The 24,284-nt window shown below is 39.3% G+C and overlaps 4 protein-coding genes across 5 annotated transcripts in view; 2 read left to right on the top strand and 2 right to left on the bottom strand.

Moving 5' to 3' along the window:
- Window positions 1-13,098, bottom strand: part of adgrv1 (adhesion G protein-coupled receptor V1) — a 95,465-nt gene extending 82,367 nt beyond the window's left edge. For both annotated transcript variants that reach the window (XM_011479300.4, XM_078952851.1), the window contains exons 1-3: window positions 12,618-13,098; window positions 3,480-3,667; window positions 2,141-2,290 (exon numbers count right to left, since the gene is read on the bottom strand). In XM_011479300.4, the coding sequence (XP_011477602.1) occupies window positions 2,141-2,290; window positions 3,480-3,665 (336 nt within the window). In that variant the 5' untranslated portion in view covers window positions 3,666-3,667; window positions 12,618-13,098. The remainder of the gene's footprint in view (window positions 1-2,140; window positions 2,291-3,479; window positions 3,668-12,617) is intronic.
- A 276-nt stretch (window positions 13,099-13,374) lies between these two features.
- Window positions 13,375-17,127, top strand: lysmd3 (LysM, putative peptidoglycan-binding, domain containing 3). Its single transcript, XM_004072653.5, has 3 exons — window positions 13,375-13,540; window positions 14,441-14,714; window positions 14,883-17,127. The coding sequence occupies exons 2-3, from the start codon at window positions 14,448-14,450 to the stop codon at window positions 15,576-15,578; spliced, it is 963 nt and encodes a 320-aa protein (XP_004072701.1). The 5' UTR covers window positions 13,375-13,540; window positions 14,441-14,447; the 3' UTR covers window positions 15,579-17,127.
- Window positions 17,110-19,922, bottom strand: polr3g (polymerase (RNA) III (DNA directed) polypeptide G). Its single transcript, XM_020706019.2, has 8 exons — window positions 19,775-19,922; window positions 19,513-19,644; window positions 19,078-19,207; window positions 18,468-18,533; window positions 18,331-18,390; window positions 18,188-18,252; window positions 17,439-17,549; window positions 17,110-17,358 (listed from the first exon to the last, which is right to left on the bottom strand). The coding sequence occupies exons 2-8, from the start codon at window positions 19,621-19,623 to the stop codon at window positions 17,269-17,271; spliced, it is 633 nt and encodes a 210-aa protein (XP_020561678.1). The 5' UTR covers window positions 19,624-19,644; window positions 19,775-19,922; the 3' UTR covers window positions 17,110-17,268.
- A 102-nt stretch (window positions 19,923-20,024) lies between these two features.
- On the top strand, window positions 20,025-24,258 carry mblac2 (metallo-beta-lactamase domain containing 2). The gene is made up of 3 exons (XM_004072464.4): window positions 20,025-20,751; window positions 22,307-22,521; window positions 23,286-24,258. Exons 1-3 carry the CDS (start codon window positions 20,310-20,312, stop codon window positions 23,457-23,459), a joined length of 831 nt encoding a protein of 276 aa, XP_004072512.1. The 5' UTR covers window positions 20,025-20,309; the 3' UTR covers window positions 23,460-24,258.
- The last annotated feature ends 26 nt before the right edge of the window (window positions 24,259-24,284 follow it).

The raw sequence follows: 24,284 nt of genomic DNA, 5'->3' as shown, positions 1-24,284 counted from the left end.
TCCATACGCTCTTGTGAAGTGAAACCATTAAAGGAACAAAATTATTTCTCACAAACACATCCTCCAGTGGATGTCCTGCTGTAAGCACCCGTCACTAGCTTAACAGAGAAACACAGCGTCAAAAGTCAGCTTTATTTTTCCACCTTTAGTGTGCGCAACATCAATAACTATTTTTTTGTCCACCAAACAAAATTGGAACAATATTTTCTACAGAAACAGATTTACTTGGCATAAATGATTAATGTTCCCACATCAAGGCGTTGTTTGTCACCAAAACTAAATCTATGACACCCCATTCTAGCTCACATTCATCCTCCAGACAGCTCTGCGGTAAGCCGATAGGATAACATTTGGCTTAAGCTTTGTCTTTGCTGTAGTGTAAACAAAGAGGCAAAGTGAGCCTCATCTTGTATGTCACTTTAGCAGCAGGCCGAATAAGGGCATTTACAACAGGATTGTAAATGCAGTCAAATATTTAAAAAATTGAAAAGCTGTTCTGAATGCCAGACTGCTTTCTGAAAGGCATATAGTTAACAGTGTTTCACAAAGCCCTTTATTTCAGGTTGTTTAATGAAGGGTGAGATGGGCTGACAGCAAGAAAAGACCTCCAGCTCATCAATCAAGCCTGACAGCTAAAAGCTGCATGAAACCATGGAGAATGTCTCTAGGTGTAAGGCATCCAACACTGGTAAATACTCTGACAGGGCTTTACAGGACGGACCATCTGAACCATTTTTCAAACTTAAAGCATTTGTTCAATGCACATTTTATCAAGAGAAAGGCAAAAAAACTGAAATAAAAAACATTTGTCATTTGTTTTGGGAAATTTGACAGAAGAAACAAAGAATCTATTAAAGGACAAGTCATTAGATGACTTGTGGCTGTAGTGATTGCAAAGTCTAAAAATGCAAGTGGGCTACATTCATTAAAATAGATGAGGGGTTCACCTGTTTTTATCACTTTAACTATCACTGTAAAAAAAAAAACAGTGACCAAGTCTTTCTACACTGCTTTAGGTTTTCCAAAAGTAATCAATAGTTTCTTAAAATATTCCAAATGTTCTAACTGATCCTGGAAAACTGCTCAATAAAGCAGTTTTTTTTTCGGAAAGATTTTGCATTTAAACATCACTATTTTCAAATAGAATGACTTAATAAAAAGGCAGCAGCCAGTACTACAGTACAAACACTAAAACAAGAAAGTACTAAATGATGTGTCCCCAAAAACTTCCATGTTTGTCTTTGCTTTCCTTATACCATTTGGCATCTGGCTCAAAACTGCATGGCTGGATAGCTCCAGTATGGCTCATTATTTTTGTTGCATCGCTAATGTTAGTTTGTGGGTGTGAGGGGCTGTAAGCTAGGTAGAGAGAGTGTAAACAGATGGATGACGAGAAATGGGGGCGGACTTATTTCGCGCCAACAGTCCGCAACTCAGAGGTGAATTTCTAATGAACAACTGCTGCTCTGTAGAAACTATGTCCAAGAAAATGACACAGGTTTTTTTGATTTTGGTTAAAAAACAAAAAACAAAAAAAAAAAAACCAGCATAATCAAAATGACAAGACCACTGAGAACGCTTTAAAAATAGATCAAAAGATGATTGGAGTGGGTCTTTAAGGGTAATGAGGGTAAAGGTGAAGAAATATAGAAACGAATGAATTTAAAAAGTAGAAATCTGCTACATCAAAACAGCTTAAACAGTAAACAAATTAAAAAAGAATAAACCTGATGCATGAAGTTAATGGGAACAATAAAGAAGAACAAGAGAATGGCTGTATAGCTGGTGAGGCTCTTCTCTTTTTATTCTTTTCTCATGGTGAGGGGGGTATCATAGATGCACATGCTATGGCTCTGTCCACACACACTCTGCAAGAGTCCCACAGAGCTTATACATCAAAGAGTCTGCAGCTTAGAGCCGCCCAGGGTTGAATGCATGACACCTCCGGTTCACATTGCTTAGTATGGGGCTGTGCTTTAATACAGGCAGAGGAATATGGAGAAATATTTAGCTCCTGGGAGAAAAAATGTAATGGTAGCAGGTGTAAACACATTAAATACCTGTGTGATTTTTAAAGATGAAAAAAAAACAAAGGTATACATGCACCCTCTAATAAATAAACTTGCAAACAAGTACTTACCTGTAGTCTAAGGTTAAAGGTAAATGTCTCATCGGCTTCAGGCAGGTCATCATCCCTCACAGCAATAAAGATTGTTTTCCTGGACTCGGTAGACAGCAGGAAGGCCGCAGCATTAATGGCTTCAAAGTCCCCGGTATCAACTCCTTCTAGCTGAAAAAAATAAAAAAATAAACAATAAACAGAAAAACCAAAGCCTTTGGTAAAATAATGTTTTTGTGTGCATTTTCTATTAAAATGTTTCCTACAGTACAAAAAATGGAGGCGTGAAAAAAAAGCGTGAGTGTCAGGACACTTTTTGTTTGGGCATCATGGATTTTGCCAACCCTGACCCCAGGGATGACAGGGACCCCAAGAACCTGTCTGTCACCACTAAAGGTGGCGTGTGGTGTCTGGCGCAGATGTCTGACATTGATAAAACAAGGAGCAGGAATTCATGCAGGGAGGTGAACCACCCATAGTCAGAGATGTGTGAACTCGCATTAGCACAGTTGCATAAATAGAAGAACTTGCCCGATCTGTCCAAGCAGCAAATATATTCTGCGTGAATTGACCTGAATATATTCATCAGAGCAAAAACATGTAAAACGGGATATGCTGTCTGAGATAAAAATTCTAATGCCTGTCGTGAAAACAAGTGTCAGATAATAAAAAAAAAAAAACATAACTTAGGACATGTTTTATTCTGGGCAAAACCAAATTACTGGCCTACACTATCAACTACAACATCAGCAAAAATGCATTTCTTTGTATTTAAAAAAAAATCGACTTTACTCCACTACAGCAAACAAAAATAGCTATTTATTTCATGTTTAGCCAATTTTTCTAATATTTGTCGCATTTTTATCAATTTTATGCCACAATTTACTGCAGACAACTGTGCTAAATGTTTTCTTTGAAAACATTGCTTTAAATGCTAGTAAACAGATTTATTATTTGCTAAAATTTGCTTAAAAATATGCTAAATATCTATTGTCCTCAAGGTTATATACAGTAAAACACATGAGGGGAAAAAGAAAATGTTATTGATTTAAATTTGAAAATACTTCAGTGGTCAAGCAGACAAGCAGAAGAAACAATATCCAACAAATCAAATGCTGCGAAACATTTTCTGGTTCGTGACTGCAGCCCAATCTTTTTGACCACATGACAGATTAGTAATTAGTACTTTAGGTAAAGTCGAATTATGTTCTTCACTGAGAACACTAGCATCTCAGAAATACATCAGAAGACTTTCTCTTAAACAGAGGTGAGGAATCCCTGACCCTAGCCATAACCCTCAATTGGCACAAACTGAAATTCAGGTGATTCATGAAGTGTCCCACTGACAACCTCCACTTACCAGAACCAAAGCTGTCACATTGACCGGATCTCCCACTCTCTCCACAACCAGGCGAACGACAGCTGTGCTGCTCTCGTTGACAACAAAGTCCGTCTGGCCGAGGAAGCGCAGCGTGGCTGACTCAGACTTAGTACCAGGGATGGACAGAGCCAGTATTAACCCAGCTAGCAGGAAGACAGAGAGCATTCCTACAGAAGAAAAAATGTAAAGGAAACCAATTAATGTCATCAACTTAGAGTAAAAAAAAGACAGTTTAACTTCTAAACTAAGGTAACTGCAAAACAACTGAAACAATTCTAACAACCCCAGTTACAAATGGAGTACTTATTTCATACTTACTATGTTGAAAATTACAAACACAAACTACAAACACTATCTATGTTCAATGGCGTTGGTACTTCTAATTTATTTATTGCATTTATTACTACTATTTGCACTAAAAGATCCAAACATTAGCATGTAAAAACACAAGGTTGATAGAGATAAAATCCTTTATGATTTAGCAGCTGCATTAAACTGCCAGATGATTGTGATATTTGCTGACTGGTAATGTACGAGCCAAGCTGGCTTGCAAACCTTCTGGTCTCTGTGGTTTGACTGATTTGCAGTGTTATTCCGCAAATCCAACATGTCTTCATGTCTTTGGGACTCTTAAAGCTGCCTGTTTTTAAGATGTTATATGTAAAAAATAATGAACAGGAATAAAAATCACTTTTGAGTCTGTCTGGTGTCTACTTTTCTCCTCCCTAAATCTATCTCGTTTGCATTCCTTGCCCCCTTTCTTCTTGTGCTTCCCTCTTAACTCTCAGCAAGAATAATCCTAAATCTGCATGAAGCCACTCAGACAGTTGTCATGGTTAATACAACAAAACAACACAGCATGACAAGCGAGGTGGAGCCAGCTTAAAGCTAAATTGGAACGATCCTGTCCTGCCTTTCCCTTCCCTGATTCCTTTTGCCAATCCATTCATAATCTGCCCCACACAGCCTGGCCAAAACAAGAACACAGAGATCATTCAGTGTATTTGTTCTTAATTACAGTTGTAAATGAATGCCAGCAACCCAAGTGGATGGATGAAGTCATGCTATGTTTTCAGACACAGAGTTAATTATTTTGGGAAAGTTGGGCATGTAAAATATCAATTTCTTTTCAAATGTTGTCATCAAAATATTAACTTTGGCATATTTTTTTGTATCATTGGGTGTTTAAATCATTCAGTTTGCTTCCTGGACAAAATACTCAAATTTTTGTACAAAAAGAGCCTGCATGCAGATTTTATGGACATTTCAGTAAAAAGAGCTCCTTGTATCTGAGTGAGAGACTGTGGTAGAAACTTGATGTTAAGGATCTGTGTGTTACACACGTGTGTTGCTAGTATTTGGTAAACTGGTGGAAAATCCATCAAAAAAGGATTTAGAGCAGCACTTGGTAAATGTGTTGCTGGACAAAGAGGGGCCTGGGGTAAAAAGAATCGTGCTTGCTCTGGAGATGAGGTGAAGGAACTCCAAATTTGTTTCTCAAAACACCATAAAGGAATAGATGTCGGTTTTTCATTTCAAGTCCTTCGAGGTTCACAACAACCTCCCCAAATAAGTTGCGCTGGGTAAAGCTGAACACAAAGTCTCTTTGGTTTTAAGTCAGTAAAATTGACATCAATTTGATCGCAGCAAGACCTAACTGGTTACAAAGTTGAACTGCAAGGGGTTGTCAAACATCACTTTTATCCTTTTTTACATTTTTTTTAATTCAAAACACACTTTAAAGCTTGTCAAACTTGTCAAGTTGATCGATGGTAGCAAGCATTCCGGTTTTTAAACTTTCAGCAACGCTATTCCTAAAAAAAGAGGGGGGTTGCTCCAATGACTAGGATGTTCATTTAGGTTGTTAGCAGATGCTGGGTGGTTGGCGCAAGTTTTTTTCATGAGTGTCGGGACACTTTTTGTTTGGGCATCATGGATTTTGCCAACCCTGACCCCAGGGATGACAGGGACCCCAAGAACCTGTCTGTCACCACTAAAGGTGGCGTGTGGTGTCTGGCGCAGATGTCTGACATTGATAAAACAAGGAGCAGGAATTTATGCAGGGAGGTGAACCACCCCATAGTCAGAGATGTGTGAACTCACATCAACACACTTGCATTAATTGGAAGAACTTGCCCAAACTGTCCAAGCAGCAACAAATTATAGGTGCCCATTCTTAAAACTCAATAAAAGTAAACAAAATGTTCATCAAAGCATTAACACAGAAACCAGAAGATGATGTCTGAGATGAGGAGTCTATGAGGCCTGTCATGAAAACAAGTGTCAGAAATATAATGTAAGATGTATTAGTATTCTGGACAAAATCACATCACATTACTGTATGAACTACAACGTCAGCAAAAAATACTTTTAAAAGTCATTGTCTACTCTAATCTATTTTTATCCATCTATTTATTTTCTAAACCTGCTGCATTCCAATTTTGGTCACGGGGATGTGGGAGCCTGCCCAGGTACGACTAGGGCGTGTTGGTGGGGTGCGCCCTAGAAAGATTGACTGTCCATTGCAGGGTCACACAGAACCAAACAACGAGACACGCACACATTCACACTGAATTTTAGAGAATTATAGAGTAGGATGAGCATATTTTTGGACCATGGGAGGAATCTAGAAATATCCGGAAGAATCAAACCCATGTACACCAGAAAAGCAAACGCCACACAGAACGGACCCTGTTGGGATTTGAAACAGGGCCTTCTTGCTGTGAGGTGAATGTGCTAACTATTATACTACAATGCAGCCCCAACTACCCTTAATCAATCAAATTACAAGCAATCATTTCAGCAGTGCTGGTACATTTGAAACAAAATATTGTTTTTCTTTAAAGGAGATTTTATTTAAATATACTTCACTTTCACTTTAAAGACACACTCTAATGAAAGTGTTTTTTTTGTGTTTTTAACATGTTCTTGTGGCATTTGGAACATATATAAAGAAAAATTAAATCAGAAATTGCATTTTCGAGTATTTATTCAAATAATTGGGAATCAGGAGCAGATAAAAAATGCCATTGGGAAAAATCCTGTAGCAGTGATGTAGAGGCTACAATCTACTTCATTCTGATTCATCTATTTGTAGACAAATAGATCCATGTACGTTTTTGTTTTCCTCGTCTGAGCTAACATCTTGCTCAAAACTGTATGGCTGGATAGTACCAATATTGTTGACTATTTTTGCTGCACCAGTAATGTTAGGTTGGGGTTATTAGGGGTTTTAATTTGGCGCCAGAGAATGTAAACAGAAGGATGTCGGGAAGCGGGAGTGGGATTACTCTGCTCCAATGTCCCGGCCACAACTCAGAGGTGCATTTCTAATGATCTACGGCGCTCTCCAGAAACTATACAAGGAAACTACACAATTTTTAAAATGTGAGCCAAAAATGGAACAACTATTATTTAGAAACCACTGGGAATGCTTTTACAATAGAACAAAGATGATCTATTGTTATCTTAGTGAAATATTGAAAATCCAGAACCATCTAAGATGTTTTTACAACCAAAATAGTGTTTTTACAACCAAATTAGACCCTACTACCAAAATATGAACAAAAATAAACAACTTCGAACACTGTGAACCATACACATTTACATGTAATTAAATCGAAATGGTCCCTCAGAACCTCATTTTTACCCTTTAAAATCACGTATTTAAAAAGAAAATTTCAATTAAACTGCCTTTAAACTTCAATTAAATGCCTTATAGTTTTAGATGACTTCACTCTGTTTTTGAACAATCAGCAGTTCTAGAGTTGTAGTTGTTATGTGCAAATGGGCTTTGTCCCAGTCAAAGGTCGAAAAAGCAACAGATCAAAATTAAAGTCCTTTTAAAAACAAGCATAATAGTTTGCTGTTTGGGAGTATCCTTTCAGAATAAAGTCTTTATCACAAACCAACAGAAATACACATTGTGTCCATTTGGTATTTTCTGTTTTGCTGCGATGTTTCCCCAAAGACTTTCTGGCAAATGCAAACATGAAGAGTATCAAGACCAATCACAGTGATCACACCGGTCCAGGTCCAAGGCTGCTTGACCCCTTTCACCTGTCACCCCATCCTAAAACAGCTAGCTGGTGTAAGGAGCCTGGTTGACTAAAACTGTTACATCAGATCCCTTGCAGACATACCACACACAGGGGCGCACTGATGCATTAGATATCCCTATCAGAAGTCCTGAAGAGGTGTCTGGTTGCAGGGCTGCTCTTGGGTCAGGGCTTGCCGCTGATACCTTCAGGGTTTCTCCTGACAGTGGCCTGTATCGTAATCTTTGGCATCAATTATTCACTGTGGTCCTGAAGGTTCAGAGTCATAAGATTGTAGTAGGTGTGACACTGCAGGATTCACTGGGTCCTTTACTGACTGCACTAAGTGTCTGACATGGCAGGTAATGGTGCTCCTACAGCTGTACTGTTTGACAGTGACAAGTTACAGAACAGACAAGTTCCATAACACAATGTTCCTACTTTCTGTCTCTCAGAACCAGTTTCTATTAAACCTTTTTGGAAACTTTTAAAGATTCAAGACACACCTTCAGAACCACAATCAAGGAATGTGTCTTTCTGGTTATTTCTCTTAGAATAGACTGCTTTACAAGCTTTAAAAGTGGAAAGTAATACTCTCACTTCCTTTTTGGTCCTGGGTTTGCAGGATTACAGTCTGCTGGGTTTTAATCAAGGGCTTTCCCATGCGGCATCCCTGCCCTCAGGCCTCGCTGGACCTGCGACGCCCATGGTGAAGGGTATGTGGTTATGTGTGGCTGTTTATCAAGTGTACAGACATTTACACACACTGGGATCTCCTACATGCCCGACACTGGTGGGCCTGGCGTGGGATCTCATTCATCAATCTTAAAGCTCCAATTGACGATGAGGAGTCACTCTTGCCATAAAAGGAAACTACTCTGTCATTAAAAATCAACTAGTATAAGAGTTTTCCTTATAAAAGTGCTCTGTCTCCTACCCCTCCGCAAAATAAAATAAAAAAATCACACTAAAAGTTAACTGCCGAAACAGGAAAAATAGTAACAGAGAAAAAGAAACACTGAAAGCAACACATAAAGGTAACAACTGTGTAGTAATTTTGAAAGATGAAATTTGTTTATTGAGGTCAAGGTTATAGTAAAATGAGTAAGTTTGGGTTTATCTTAAAGATACTGCATGTCTTTTCTCTAATAATAATGAATCCATAAAAATAAAATTAGATAAATAAATGTGGAAAATAAACAAACCAGGATCACCGTTGATATCTTTACCAGCCCAATCAGATATTAAAGGCTCCAGTTTTAGCCCATTTTGAAGCCACTTTTCATCATTGGACTACCGTGCTTTCCACATTATGTGATGCCACAAGCCCAGTATGTGTGTGTGTGGGTGTGTGTGTGTGTGTGGGTGTGTGTGTGTGTGTGTGTGTGTTTTAGGCTGAGAAACCACCCAGCAACCATTCTCAGCTTTGCATAGCCCATAATTGCAATTCACATTAAGTTCAGTCTCTAGTATTTTTAGACCATTGAACACACTTGCCATACAGGAAAAGCAGAGGTAAAGAAATTAAAAGGGTTAACAAGCAGGTAGAGCTAAAGCATACATCATTAAATCTGAGAAACCCTCATTACTCACTGAACTTATTTTGGATAACTCCATAATATTCATTTTAAAGGTAAAAACAAAACAGAAAAGTCAGCATTGGTCCTTAATGAAGATTTTTTTTCCTTTTAAATAAGGACGCTGGTATCCAGATTTTTTTGCTCAAACTTAGATGGCAAAATGAGTTGATGAATGAAATGCTCCCCAAAGAACAAAAATGCATAAGGTCAGCCCTCAGGCTATTGTCCGATAAAACTTTTCAAACCAGAGATTTCCCCTCTAGGGGCAAAAGGATGCCAATCAAGTGTGCATTTTGCTGAGAAAAAAGAAACAGAATGAAGGAGAGTTTTCATTAAGGCATTGTTCGTACGGCCGTGGTCGGCTGCTCTTAGCCTGAGGCCATAGCATCTTGCATTCCTTGCTAAAATGAAAAGGAAAGAATAAAGAAAAAAGAAAGACATTTTCACTGAGCAGGAACCAATGCAATTTAAAGTGTTTTCAAGTTTGAGCACAGGCTTACTGATTAGTCTGTATGACACACAGTGATGGACGCAGACAGAAAAACACTTGCAGGGGATTAAACAAGACTGCTCTCTGCATTGCCTGACAGACCAAAGGCATGGATTTGAAAGGGTATTGCTTCATTGCATGTAACTGGCTGGGTCCGGATGAAATGCTAATTGCGTTTAAAAAGAATTCCGAAAGCAATCGTGTTTTCAAAAGATAAGAAATTAGGTTTCACAATTCACTGCTCTGTGCAACTTTAGGCAGCAGACTTTTGTTCACTTTTGATACTTTGTATTCTTTTGGATTTGTAAAAAAATTATTTTATGTTCAATTAAACATAGTTTTGAATCCAAATGCTGCATCCTTTAACAGAATCGTAACCATTATATTCTTACACACAATACATATTAATTTGAATCTAACACTTATTCTTTGACAGGGTTTAAATCAGACTTTTTTGTTAAATAAAGATGCTAAACATGTGTATAGTGAACCCTGCTGCCTCTAAATAGAAAGGAATGTAAATGTGTGTGTATGAATTCATGCCCCCCTCTGTGTATGTATGTATGTATGATTATGAGAGCTGACAGCGAGGTCATGGCCAACGTTTCACTGCAGCCACCATTCAAGAATCCTCTCACTAAGAACAAGATGTGGCTGGTCATGCTGCAAAAGTAGGCCTCTGGATTGTTGGCCACAGCTGGAAAAACACCACAACTCCGTCTCTATCTGCTCCAAAGACAACATCTACACTTTTCTGTCTACCGAGCATGAGGTGTAAAATAATTTATGAAAACCTAAAATCAAATGGAATCATTTTCATGCCAGAACTATACAAGTCTGAAACTGTTTTCCACCATTTTCTAGCTCCCCACAACATCATGGATTGCTACTGCAGTAAGCACACAATGTGGCAATGGTAACCAGAGTTCCATCAGTGCACAGTATTAAATAAATTTCCTGCACTTTAATTAAATAAATCAGGTATTACAGTTTTGTTTCTTTCTTTTCTCTATATTTGAACCCTGTTTCTGGTTTATTGACCTTCTCCTGTAAATCCTAACTATGTGGTTCATTTATGGCAGCACAATTCTCTCCACAGTAAGAAAATATACCACAATCAAGCAGAAATACAATCTCATTTCATTAAAACCTAAAAAAGATGGTGCAGATTATCTTTTATTTTAAAATCACCATCAACGTATTTTTGCACATACTCCTGAACCATAAATCTGATCTCTTAGATTTTTTTGAAAACTACAGTTCAAACCAAACATGATAAATGTGCATAAACTTAAGATCATGTGCTTTTTTTAACATTGTAATGGGATGTTTGAAAACTACTTCAGCTTTGGTACATCTGCATATGAAGTGAGCGCCGTCTCAAGTGTTAAGTCAGCACCTGGACTTTGTACCATAGAGTAGGCTATTTTGTGTTCCTATGCAAAAAGTGAGAACCAAACCAGAAATAAAATGCGTTAAGGGCTCCCTTTGCTTTTCCATGTCAAATAAAAAGGTAAAGCACAAATTAGATTAATCTCAATGTCTTTCACATATGATTGTGAGTATCTAATAAAACTCAGCTGCAAACAGATCACAAATCTTTCTTGCTTTCTGCGAAAAATAAAGACCAGATTTGTCACTTTTCTCCTGACGACGATCCTGTGGCACACAGGTCAGTGAAAAGGGTGACAGAACAGCCTGTTGCAGAGCAGTTCCCTCATCTGCCCTACATACTGAGGATGCAAAGCCTTCTCATCAGTCTCCATTCTGCAACGTGCAACACTTCAGCACCTTCCATAGTGAGCTGGCTCCATTTATGGCACTACCCCCTTTTGTACTGGGCCTTCACAAGGAGGGGGTGAAGACAGAAGGGGAGAGACGCCGGCAGTAAAAAAGTTTCCGCCCAGTGAATCACATTCAGACCATCACACAGGCAAACGGGGGCTGACCCCTGCCAGGCAATGACATAAACACTAACAAAGGACCTGAGTTCGGAGTAAACGAAGATCTTTGTAGACGCAAAGCTGCAAAACCCCATGTGACGTGTGTGCTTTTCATGACAGGAGGAAGCCTGAGTAGAGGACAAAAAATAATTATGATTATTTATTTGATTTTTTTTTTTGGGGGGGGGGGTTACTAGAATGTTCAAGTTGGGGCAAAAGCTGGTATGGAGGCAGAGCAGGTGTACCAACTGAATGGATACAGAAGCTCTCTTCGTGGAGAGAAAGGATCTAACTCTGCTGAGGCACCACAGAGGAAGACACAAAAGAGATTTGAAAAGGACACACAGAAATGACATCATGTCAGCTCAGTATAAAGATCTACAGAACGTGTTTCATTATCAGATGAAAACAACAAGAGAAGAAGAAAAGTCTGCATGTCAAACTGCTGTATTTATGGAACCTGGAAATACACACGAAATATTCTATTGGCCCATCTGGTTTATTGAACAGTAGCAGCACATGTGCGCAGCTCAAAGTGTGCCAAGATTACTTATGGTCTGGGTAAGCCTATATAGATTAGTCAGCGGCGTCTTTATGAGTGGCTCCCAAGCTCTCCATGTGTGGCAGTTGTCTTATTTCAGTGGGAGACAGAAACACCCACACAAAGCGCCGTGATCACACTGGAGATCCTGAATGTAACCATGGAAGCGTTTGTCTCAGTCCTCAATGGGCTCTCCGGCTATTCATTTACTGATTGCGCTGAATCAATATTTAGGCTTTTCGATTTTATTACATGCTTTGAATTTGTTTTAGCGCAGTGCTAAGAAATAAGGAGTGGTCAATCACGTTCAATCGTTTTCTCTGATAGGAGCATGGCTCATTGTTTCTGTGATCCATTCTGTGATCAGGGTTACTTGTTGAGAGACAAAGCAATAACGTTTGTTACACCAAGTCGTATAATGTAATCCCTCTGAAAGTTTTGTTGCTTGACGCACGAGTCTCCCATAAAACGACAATGGAGGAGAAGATGGGAGCATCAAGAAAAAGATCCATAACTTAAATCTTACCTGACACCTTGCTTATCCTCTCAGCCCCAGATAATTTTTACAAGAACTTTGCTGCTGTGGGTAACATTGGGAAACGGTTCCAAAGTCGTCCGCTCCACCTGTGTTGATTCAAAGAGCGCGCAGTAATGACCGCATTGCTGTGCGTAAAAACCACCCACTCGTGGATCCAGACTTTACAACTTTTCCAGAAAACTATATAGTGTTAAGCCAAGTGTCATCCAACGACACTGGAGTGAATAAAAAAAGAAGACGAGCGGAGCTGTTCTCTGGTCTGGTTCAGACCCTGTTCCTACAACGCTGCGCTCTCGCAGCCATGCGATGCGGGACCTCCTGCTCCTCTAGTTAGAGCGCCTCTTACTATCCCAATGCAAAGATTAGTTTTCAGCTAGCCCCAGTCGCATGCTGGTCTCTCCGTCGCAGCATAATGAGACAAGATGTTTTAATCCAATTTGTCTCTCAAAGATGCGCAGCATGGTTCCCTGTGCGCAGGCGGACAGCGCCACACAATGGACAGAGCACGAGACGACCGCAAACTTCTACTTCTTTGAAAGCACGCGACAAAAGAAAACACGAAACCAGATTGAAATTATTAATAATATTGCAAGACTACGTGACACGGAGCGTATCTCATTTAACAAAAAAAAAAACTTATAAACAAACAAACCAAAATATTTGTTCATTTCAGATCTAGATTGAAATTTTATCTTGACCTTTGGCGCCACCCAGTGATAAACATTTGAATGACGTGTGGAGAAGCCAGTGACAACGTCATTACGTAAACATTTTGTAGACGTGGCGTGAGCGGTGGGAACTGTGGAGGCTAGCAAAAAGGTATAAAACCAGCTACAAGGTGAGACCAAAGGCGATTCAGAGGAGTTATGGAAAGCTCACAGGACAACCATCTGTTCTGAGTTTTGTTTAAGGTAAAGTAGTAAACATTTGTGTGTCTTTATAAGTTTAAACTAAGGCTGGTGTTCGGTAAAACGGCTACATTAAATGCCGCGCTGCTCATTATTTAGACGCTCGTCTTGGCGCTAGCTTAGCTCAAAAGATAAAACAAGTCAAGATAAATCTTGACCTGCTAATTCAGCAATAATCTAAAATGGATAAAGTTTAAGCGTGGCGGTATCAAATTATTCCGACAGTTTATATAGAATAAGCTAACTTTTATTTACACATTTTCTTTTGTTGACTATCCGTCGTCTTGTGTTGTGAGATGAGCAGAATTGACAGAACAACAACTTCAGCCAGTCTGTATGGCTTTAACCACATTACTTACTGTTTTACAAAACGACGAGGACGTGTACGTACATGTTTCGACGCGTTTAATTCTACTGGTTCGTATTAATAAATTTTCTTTTAAGTGGGACTTTTAGTTTACAGTTTAACGTCACCAGATATGACATTTGCTTTGTTTTTTTAAGGTTAAGGGTGGTTCCTTAAATTCTAAAAGTAATAGTTTTTTTTAAAACTAATTTTGTTGTGGAGTTAATTTTACTTGTGGATTAAACAAAAAGTAAAGAAGTAAGACAACTACTAAGGCTTATGCTCCCGTGAGACTTGATGGAAAACAAACAACCTTTTAGTTTAATCAGAAATATTCAGGCTGTGTATGGAATATTTTAAACGACACTGCTTAAGATTAGAGATAATGTTGTTAAGTTTGATTTTACTGTTTCAGACACACAGTCTGAACTATCTGAAAGTTAGTTTTCATAATTATTAGTGAATGATTAAAGCATGTTTACATTGTTGTAATGGAAACTTTCTGGGTTTTTCTTAATTTTATGCTATACTAAAATGCCTTTCATTCTCCTCCATAGAGACAAAATGTCTAGTAGGAGTCAGCGCTATGGATTCCAGTCTGCCACCATGGTGCAGCCTTCCAACGGTGGCCTTGCATATCTTTTTGGAAACAATGGCTCAGAGAACGACCTGTCTGAGGAAGATGGAGAAAGCTACGAGCTCCGGTCACGTGGGAAAGAGAGGCTTTGGAAAAACTCTTCCAGAGAAAAAATGGATAACATTATCTACCTTACCCGAGACATCCAGGAAGGAGACACCTTGAACAGCTTGGCTCTGCAGTACCATTGCTCAGTATGTTTTTTTTGACATATTGACTCCTAATTAAAAACATTTAGCAAAGTTTAACAGTTCTAAATATCTTAATGTATCTAGAATCGGTGTGTGTTAAATACATTTTAGGAGCCCAGTATTTAAGATTTTTTTTCAATGTAACCTTTTTTTTTTTTTACTGAATTGTAGGTGGCTGACATCAAACGTGCCAACAACCTTCTGACGGAACAGGACTTCTTTGCTCTGCGTTCTGTCAAGATTCCTGTGAGGCGCTTCAGTGTCCTAACGGAGACTCATAACAGTGGCCCTCCCAAATCTGGCTCCCCTACAGGATCTAGACATGCTTCCCCCATCACACCTGTTACATTCCTTCCAACCGAGTCTTCCACAGACTCGTCTACTTCCTCTACTGACAGTGTGGAAGGATTTCTACTGGAAAAAGACAAGGACATTGAGCAGCTGGTCAAATCCACAGGACCGTCTCGAAGCAGCCTTAACGAAGTCGTTTCATCCCTAACCCAACAACAGCCGCTTCTTGGAGATGCAGAGTACAAACCATCTCAGAGAAAGGATCCCTACTATGGGGCTGATTGGGGGATGAGGTGGTGGACAGCTGTGGCCATCATGCTCTTCGTTGGGATCATTACTCCTGTGTTTTATCTGCTGTACTACGAAGTTCTTGTGAAAAGTGACGTCAGCCATCATGGTACCACCACTCAAGCTCATGGCGGTATTCATCTCGTACAGCAAGAGGGTGGAGAATCTATGAACAAGCCTTTAGAAGACAAAAATGCAGAAGCTGGAGATGCGGTTAATGGAGATCCACAGAACCCTGGTAAATACAATACAGAAGATGATAAAAATGCAGGGCTTAAGAATACGTAACATATGCTGATAGATTTTTTTGGTCTAACTCATAGGATAAATAAAAATAAGTGGAATGTTCTCCTTGTTGGGTATTTTCCACTTTTTTTCAGAAAAGGACAAAAGTTCTGATAATTTAACTTTATGTAGAAAGAGGTTCAGACTACTTCTGCAGGATCAGGATTAGAACATTTCAAGTTGACTATACGTTTTTAATGTAATGCCTTTTCTGTCGATTTTCATTGATAAAATTAGAAATCACCGTATCAGGATTAGTAGGTGGTTGACTGAAGAATATTTTGTATTTGATCGCATTGGAATATTAGGACAGATGCTTGTCTCCTACTTGGCCTTAAAATTCTGTTGGTGAAACTACAATACAAACCTTAAAGCTTGCTTAGATAGAAAATGGGGAAACAAACAGCCACACACTCTTTATGATGCACTTTATTACTGGTATTTAGCAACTGTGACTACCTCTACAACAGTAGGTTTTGGAGGTTTGTTTGGAATATTCAGGTGTCTAGCTCAATGCCAGGGGTGAAAGACATTCGTTTTCTTTTTTTTTAAAGAATTGTGATCAGTTTAGGAAGAAATGTTCACAAAGTCTGAACAGTTTCTCTTTTTTTTTAATGGTTTTAAGCCCATCAGACACTAAATATGGGTTTGTCAAGATTATTCAAGAGTCAAACTGTTTTTAAACTTGATATTCTTTGATCAGTTTCAGAAAGGGACATTTGATTTGTCTATGCTAACAATTTTTTTTTTTTTAACTAACAAGTTCAATTCTTTAGTTGCTAATTTGTAAACCTTAACAGCCCACAAAAGTCTTGAATATCCTGCTTTGGACAGTGGAGACAAAAGGAGATGTTTGGACAGTTTTGTGGGAAGTTGACATCTTGCTGTCAAACATTAACTCTCAAGCTGATGAGAGGTTTTTTTTGTTTTTGAACTCAAGATTCAGCAGGAAAATGCCTTTATCAATTTGACTAACAGCAAAGCAGTTTTGTTGCTTCAGTAAAATGTCCAAAAGAATGTGATAGTTTAAAGACAAAAACAAAGTTTGCCACATTCGTTCTGCAAGATGTCATACATGAAACTATAACAAGATTTTGCTAATAAAGATGGCTACAAATGCTTTTAGAATTAGTTGCTGTGAGGTTTTTTCTTCCCAGTGAACCATCTGTTTGTAAAAATCAGGTCTAATTTTTTTTTTACAAAATTTCTTCTGGAAGAAATCTTAATGTTTTCCTTTGTGCACACGTGAAATACTATTGTGTTAAACTATGACGGGGTTTTAAACTATTGTCAAGACTGAGCTTCAGTGATACTACCAGTATTGAATTTTCAATGAAACCTTGTTTTATCCAAGTGTCCTGAATCTGGCTGGACATGAAACTGTGGTAAAACTGCATATGTGCATCAATATCTTAATATGCAATGTTCCCAGATAAATTACCTAAATGTTATGTATTGTACAGTTGCTATCCTGTGACAGTTTTGTTGACTGTGTGCCTTTCAAGTTGGAAATATACTGCAGGCTTAATAAATATCTATTTTGAATAATTTATTTTTTGAAGTCTGCATATTTATGCTTATATATACATATCCATTAAATAATTACATGGCGTAAACATGAAGTTACTTGGCTTACGAGCTTTAGCTAAACAGACATTTCATATGCAACTGTCAAAGCCATGCAAAATGGGCTTCAGTAGGTTGCTTCCCCATCCATGTTATCGTCACTTTCAGCAGCAAAATCTTCACCGTTGTCAAAATAGCTTTCAATGTAGTCATTTTCCTGAGGAGCAACAAGCAGATAAAACATTAGTTGCATCAAATAAGACCAATGCAGATTTTCCACTATTCCTGGGACCAAACCTCTTCTATGTCTTCTTCGAGTTCTTCCTCTTCGATTTCTTCATCGTCCTCTGCTTTCTTCTCAGTTTCCTCATCTGACTTCTCAGGATTTTCATCTTTCTTGGCCAATTCCTGAGCAGATTTTTTGGGGTGGGATTCAAACTAAATGGTAGGCTTTCTTCCCATTTAAAAAAAAGTCTACATTTTCACAGCAGTTCTCTTTGTTCTGCTTGGCAGTATGGTTTGGGCCAATGTGTTTAAAGCCGATCAGTTAAGGAAGAAATGTTCAAGTCTGAACAGTTTCCTTTTTAAATAGATTTAAGCCCATCAGACACTAAAGATGGGTCTGTCAAGATCATTCAAGAGTCAAACTGTTTTTAAACTTGATGTAATTTGATCAGTTTCAGAAAGGGACATGCGATTTTTACTTTTTTTACCAATTCAAAATCAGAAGCACCAGTACAATAAGCGTTTTTCAGTCTAATGTTGGTATTAAAAAAACAGGTAAAATTGTGCCTTATATTTTACACAGATGTAGACTTCTGCAAAATCTTGCTAAAACTTCGTACAACCATAATCTTTTTTCACATGGCTTTAAACTATTCTGTCCTTATGGCAGTTTCCAAACTAGATTTTTTTATTTTAAAGGCATGTGCCTACTAACTTCAGCACCGAATGACAGCGCCTAAAGACATCCTTGTACAAAGTTCAATTAAGAAAAAAAAACATTTAAATAGTCTAAAAAAGCTAAAGAAGGAAGATAGGCTTACATCCAGTTTACTGAGCACATTGGCTTTATCTTCCTTCAACTTCTTCACAGTTTTAGTCTTGGTGCCTGAAGCAAAAAACACTTTTTAAATAAATAAAAAACACGCATTCAACATTTCCTGCATGCAATGTGACTTTAATTTACCTTTCTTAATTCTACGTTTTTTACTTTGGGGCATCAGTTCTTTGGGAAAAAGGTTCCAGTCTGAAATGTGTGACACGATGTTTGCATTACTTTACATGACACCTTTTGAAAAAAAAATTTCCATCTAAAGCAATTACCTGGAGTCCATTCCTCACTGTTAATCTGGGCTTGTTTCAAGTATCTTTCAGTGTATTTCTCCACCTCTGTTTCATGTAAACAGAACAACAGAGTACATTTGAAAAAAGTATCAGATCAGTGAGAATTTTTTTACTAAACATAAAAGATAAAAAACAAATGAAAGTTAATCTCTGGAATCAATTCATTGCTACAGCAAAAATAAATTTATTGTTTAGACATTTATGCATTGTACCAAATTATTTGTTCATAAATGAATCTTAAAAAGTATTTTCTAATGATCAAAAGTCTGGAACCTGGATTAGAAATTGTCTTTTTTTTAACAGGTGACTTAAATTAAATGTACTCCTTTAAGTTTTTTCTTGGGTTTATGTCATAGACCAAAGAAAATTAAAGATGTTTAAAATATCTGTAATGATGGACCCCTAAAAAAACAACAACAATTGAAAACTTCATAATGAGGCATAAGCAGTAACTATAGAATCTCATTTCTCTTATGTATAACACTCATAAAATGTCTGATTTCCCAAAAGCAGCAGTTATCTCCACTTCCAGCAGCCCAGAATTATCTTGACGTAGAAATCTCTCATATGTCAGCACTCTCCCCCCTACCCGTTTTGCTGGAGCAAGCTTTAATGTTGTGTGGTAGCCTCTGCATTGCTCCTCTTAATTCCTGTTTTAACGCCAGCATGTAGTCTTCCTCTTCACCTCCTTTGAGTGGAACCGGTTTAAATTCAGTAGTCTAAATAAGGGCAAATGATGCAAGATATTTATTACAGTGACACGTTTCTTGTTTATCTGAAAATTGGTGTAATCCAAGCAGGCAGTCATTCTCAGAAAGTGTCCATAAACCAAGTGTTTGACACAAAATAGATTACATCATAGTTTGCTTTCTGAGCACATTTTACAAAGTACTGAGACTACACAGGGAGAGTACACTAAAAGCCCTACGTTGATGACACATGCCAATTTATTTTACTTAAATAAAACTTGAATTTTTGCTAATTAAACCTTCCATCTTTCCGTGTTTGTGTGGCATTTACTTACTGGAAACAGTGGACTGGGCCCCACCCTGGCTTCTGGCATGTTGCCTCTGCCAATGCCCAGAGCATCAATGTTGAAGGTAAACGCAGCCACCCCGCGGCCTTTGCCTGCCATGGCTGCGCCCCTGACCACGACCTGCAACACACGGTTCATCCTCAGGCAAGCACCGTCATTGACAAGCACGTGCTTGCCGGTATTGCACCATTGAGTCCGCTATGAGAAATGACAATTTTTCCCTGATATATATTTTTTCATAAATACTTACAGGAGGCCTGCTGGTAAAACTCTCCTTTTATGGAGACGTGAGATAAAAAAATAAAGTTTTATAACTATAAATGACACGTGTTTCCCAATGAAATCTTATTGAATTTGATTTATTTGTTAAAGCTAAACGGTCCGAGTTTGTGGCTTAGCGGTTTAGCTTACATTTAGGCGAAAAAGATAAGTAAATAAACCTATCGCTTCTTTCTATGGTTTTTTTGTGGAACCGGCTGGGAAACGCATGTGTAACCAATAGACTAGTCAGCGTGAGCAGATGCTTTCCCCTCTCCGCCCCTGCTTACGTCCCAATAGGGCGTTTCTTATTTTCGTCCAATCGCTGCCGCGTTCACATCTACCGTCATTTCTCACTTCGACCAATGGGCTGGCTGCTTTCAAACAAGGGTGTGTGCGGCCACCATCATTACAGCTTCAATGAAACCACACTGCTCCTAGCTACGAGGCTACTAACACTGTTGTGCTAATTCAGCCGACGGCGCGTCTCCCTTCCGAAGCTTACCTCGACATTTGCATGTCCTGGGATGTCTGCAGCCGACTGGTACGCCCACAAGTCGCTCGGAGACGGACTATTCTGGATCCAGGAGCGGTTTTATCAATCGGACAACCGGGCCAACATCTGGTTGCTCCGCGGTTCGCATCAGGACGTGGTGATAGACACCGGCCTGGGGCTGAGGAGCTTACCTGACTACATCGACTCCAAGGGGCTGCTGGGAAAAGACCCGCAGAGGAAGAACCCGCTGCTGGCCATCGCCACTCACGCCCACTTCGACCACTCGGGGGGTCTGCATCAGTTCCAACAGGTGGGCGTCCACAGCGCAGAGGTCGATGCGCTGGCCAACGGAGACAACTTCGAGACGGTCACCTGGTTGAGCGACAGGGAGATAGCCGAGCGCCCCAGTCCAGGGTGGAGAGCAAGGAACTACAAAGTCAAGGCTGTTCAGCCCACGCACATACTGCAAGAGGGTAGGCAGGGCATCTGTCAGCACACATGTGGTGCTTGGTGCTAGTGGGGGCTAAATCTGGGGTCAAACCTACAACTTAAAAACTTCATTCAGTGTATTAGAGTTTCAAAATCCTTCTCATTCTCAAACCAAATTTCTGCAAAACGAAATTAACAGATGGCCCAGTGACAAGCCAGACACAAGAAACCAGACTTTCAAATATTTGCACATGGGTGAGGTTGGGATACTGTGTGGTCCTCACCATTGTCTTGGCTCTCTTCCTGCAAAGCTGATCTATTTTTAAGTCACCATGCTGATGACTTTGGCAGATTCTGTTACTTTCAGGAATGAGTGTGTAGGTTTTTCTCACACACACAGCAAAGCACTGGGATATTTATCACCCACCATCCTGTCTGTGAATAAGTATATTCTGGACATAAGCATTTTCTAAACCAGGGCTCCTCATTCCTGGTACTCGAGATTTATCGCCCTGCCTGTTTTCCATCTCTCCCTGCACTGCTTGCTGCTGACTACCTGGAGCAGGTGTGTTCATTCAATCAGAATGTGGAGACATCTGATTGAGCTAATCATCCGCTAGCAGGACTTGGAGATCTGGAAAACCGTCAGGGTGGTAGATCTCGAGGATCAGGAATGAACAGCCCTGTCTAACCCTTGTGCTATCCTATGGGGTCAAGATGGCCATTGACGTGTTCTCCCTACCGTGGATAAAGATGGAGAGGATTTCATGTAATCCATGGAAACCAGTGAAGATCACAAATCATTAAAGAAAAAAGGTTCAGCGCGCTGTCTAGTGGGGTCTAGATTAGATGACCTCACTCCCAATGTCAAAGTGCCTAGGATACCACAAGGGTTAAAGCATACATTTACACAGCACTCTGCACTTACATCAGATCTGCATTTGTGCAGAGCAGCTCCAACTGTTGGACTGTGGTCAAGATTTCATAAATCAATACGCAGCCTTCTGCTGTGTCAGAGCCACTGTTTTTGTTTGTTTTTGTGTGTTAGCCTTTATGAACTTAAGTTCCATCTCATTTATAACCCATAGAGTTTATTTTTCTAATGTCAGCCCACCCTTTGTATCTATAAAAGCTTCAACTGTCCTGGGATTTTTTTCTACAAGCTTTAATGGTATGTTTACAGAAATGTTAGACCATTCTAGAAGTGCATTTGATTTGTTGGTTGAAAACCAACAAACATTTTTCGCTCTAATTCATTCCAAAGTTTTTCTATCCAGTTGAGTTGTGGACCATGCAGAAGTGACTCACCATACACTCTCATCTATGTCTTTATGGACTTTCTCTGAGCCATCCTCAAAGCTGATCCCATACAGTTTGGATCACAGAATTGTCAAAAATGTCTTGGTATTGTCTTGAACTATCACAATTGCAGCCAGAACAAAGGCTTCCTGGCAGCACATAAATTAAATTCCAATTGAATTAAATAGGTGAGTGAAAACAATATGGTGCTTAAAAGGGGGATGGAGTTTTAATATTCGCCTTCGTAGAATTGGAATGTTGTTATGGATGTCTGTGTGAAGAAGTATGATCTCACTTTAGGGGATGTCATCAACCTCGGCGACAGACAGCTGACCGTTCTTCACATGCCAGGCCACTCTCGGGGAAGCATCTGTCTGCACGATCACGACAACAAGTTGTTGTTTAGTGGGGATGTTGTGTATGATGGCTCCATGATTGACTGGCTGCCCTACAGCCAGGTCAGTGATTACATCAGCAGCTGTGAGCGCCTGGTGGGGCTGGTTGACAGTGAGCAGGTAACTCTCAAGTCATTTCAAATATCATTTATATATTTTGTACCAGGGGGTGGAACAAATCGATTCATATCATAATTTGTGGTTGCTGAATCAATCCGTAGTTGATATTGGTTCATTTTGAACGATCCGGTTCGATCCGATTCACTGACCTAAAATCGATCCAGGTCATCTGTAGCCTAAATGTCTATCATTGTGACTCAGAGACAAATACCTGGATACTGAACAGGCAGGGGAAGTTTTCCAGATTCTTGTATTTCTTGCAAGATAATCAAGTGCAAATTAAATGTGTACAAAAAAACAAGTCAACAAGAATTAATGACAAATCCATTCACATTTTAATGTCACAAAGTTCAGCTAACTGTTTTTCCATATCAAACATTATTAGAACATTCTACCCCTGTATGGTCACACGTCTTTGCTAAATTCAAAGTGTTTCCACACATTGGACTGGAATGATGTTTTGATCACTTTATGCTGCTATCACGTGTGTGTTGTCCGCTGTGATGCACTTGGTCGTTTTTACATTGGAGTAAAATGAACCTAACATGTCTTAATCCAAACGGTGTTTTCCAAGATCAATAAAATGAATGTGTTTCCTTTTGAAAAGATTTTATAATGGAATAGGCCAATTCGGTTTACAACTAGCCTCAGACGGATTAATCTGATTGGATCATTGGTATTGATATTGGCACTCCTATTTTGTAGTGATCTGATGTTAGATGTTTCTAGCACTAATTCCTACTCCAAAATTTTAAATCCAAAAGGTTGACCAAGTTCTCCCAGGACACTACAACACGTTTGGGGCAAAGCGGCTTCATCGCATCGCGTCTACGTACATCAGCCGAGCCGGAACATGCCCTGCGAAGTTCTCCACACTCACCTGGAGGACCCTGGCTGGGTTTGCACTGCGGATGTCCAATCCACACTGCGCCTGCTAATGGGAGCGGACCATGGAGGACACAAAGGAACGTGGTGGAGGACTTCAAATAATGTGAAGAGGGGAAGTGCCCCATCTTTACTTGTGAAATATGCGTAACTCTCTTTACTCACTAATATAAGAAATAAATGTATTTGCCAAACTTGATGTCAAATTACCCTATTGGGTTCTGGAAGTCAATAAGCTTCACAGAAGCAAATATTATATAGTATTTAAGCATTATTGAATCTGTATTTGTTGGTCTTATTAGATGGGTGTTTAACATATTAAGCACATGGGATGATATAATAGCACAACGATGGTATAACCAGGCATGAACAAAGCAGGGGTCCTCTAAGGCATTTCAAGCAGTTGTTATGGCCATATTTTCTCTATGCACATCAAACACTCAGAGAAGACCCAGTGCTGACTACCTCCTATGTTTGTAATAGTGCTTTGTACCTAGTAGTCAACAGCTTTGCTATGGAAATGCTGACAATAAATTCTCAGCTCTGCTGGCTTTGATTTCTCGTTTCGCCCGGGAGTTTGCAGTCTCTTCTGCAAATGGAATTACATAAGTGGACTTCTGATAGGATTTGCTGCCAGCGAAAGAAACTGAAGAAGAAGAAGGAGGGAGAGTGAATGAGGAATGATCCATCACACATTTAAAGTGCCAAGTACTTACAGCACTTTTCTGATATTATGGTGGGCTCTTACACTGCATGCAAAAGTGCTCGCCCGCAGTGCAGAAGGAAAATCCATTTATAACAGCTCTGTAAAACAAAGTAGTAGAATGTTTAAACATGTTCTTCCACATTAAACCCGTGTCTTGTCCTTTCTTTTGAAA

This window comes from Oryzias latipes, chromosome 9, assembly GCF_053564925.1.
Source record: "Oryzias latipes strain Hd-rR chromosome 9, Olatipes_Hd-rR_3.1".
In the NCBI taxonomy this organism is placed as follows: domain Eukaryota; kingdom Metazoa; phylum Chordata; class Actinopteri; order Beloniformes; family Adrianichthyidae; genus Oryzias; species Oryzias latipes.
Note: the sequence above shows the minus strand (reverse complement) of the source record. Positions and strands in the feature narration are given on the sequence as shown.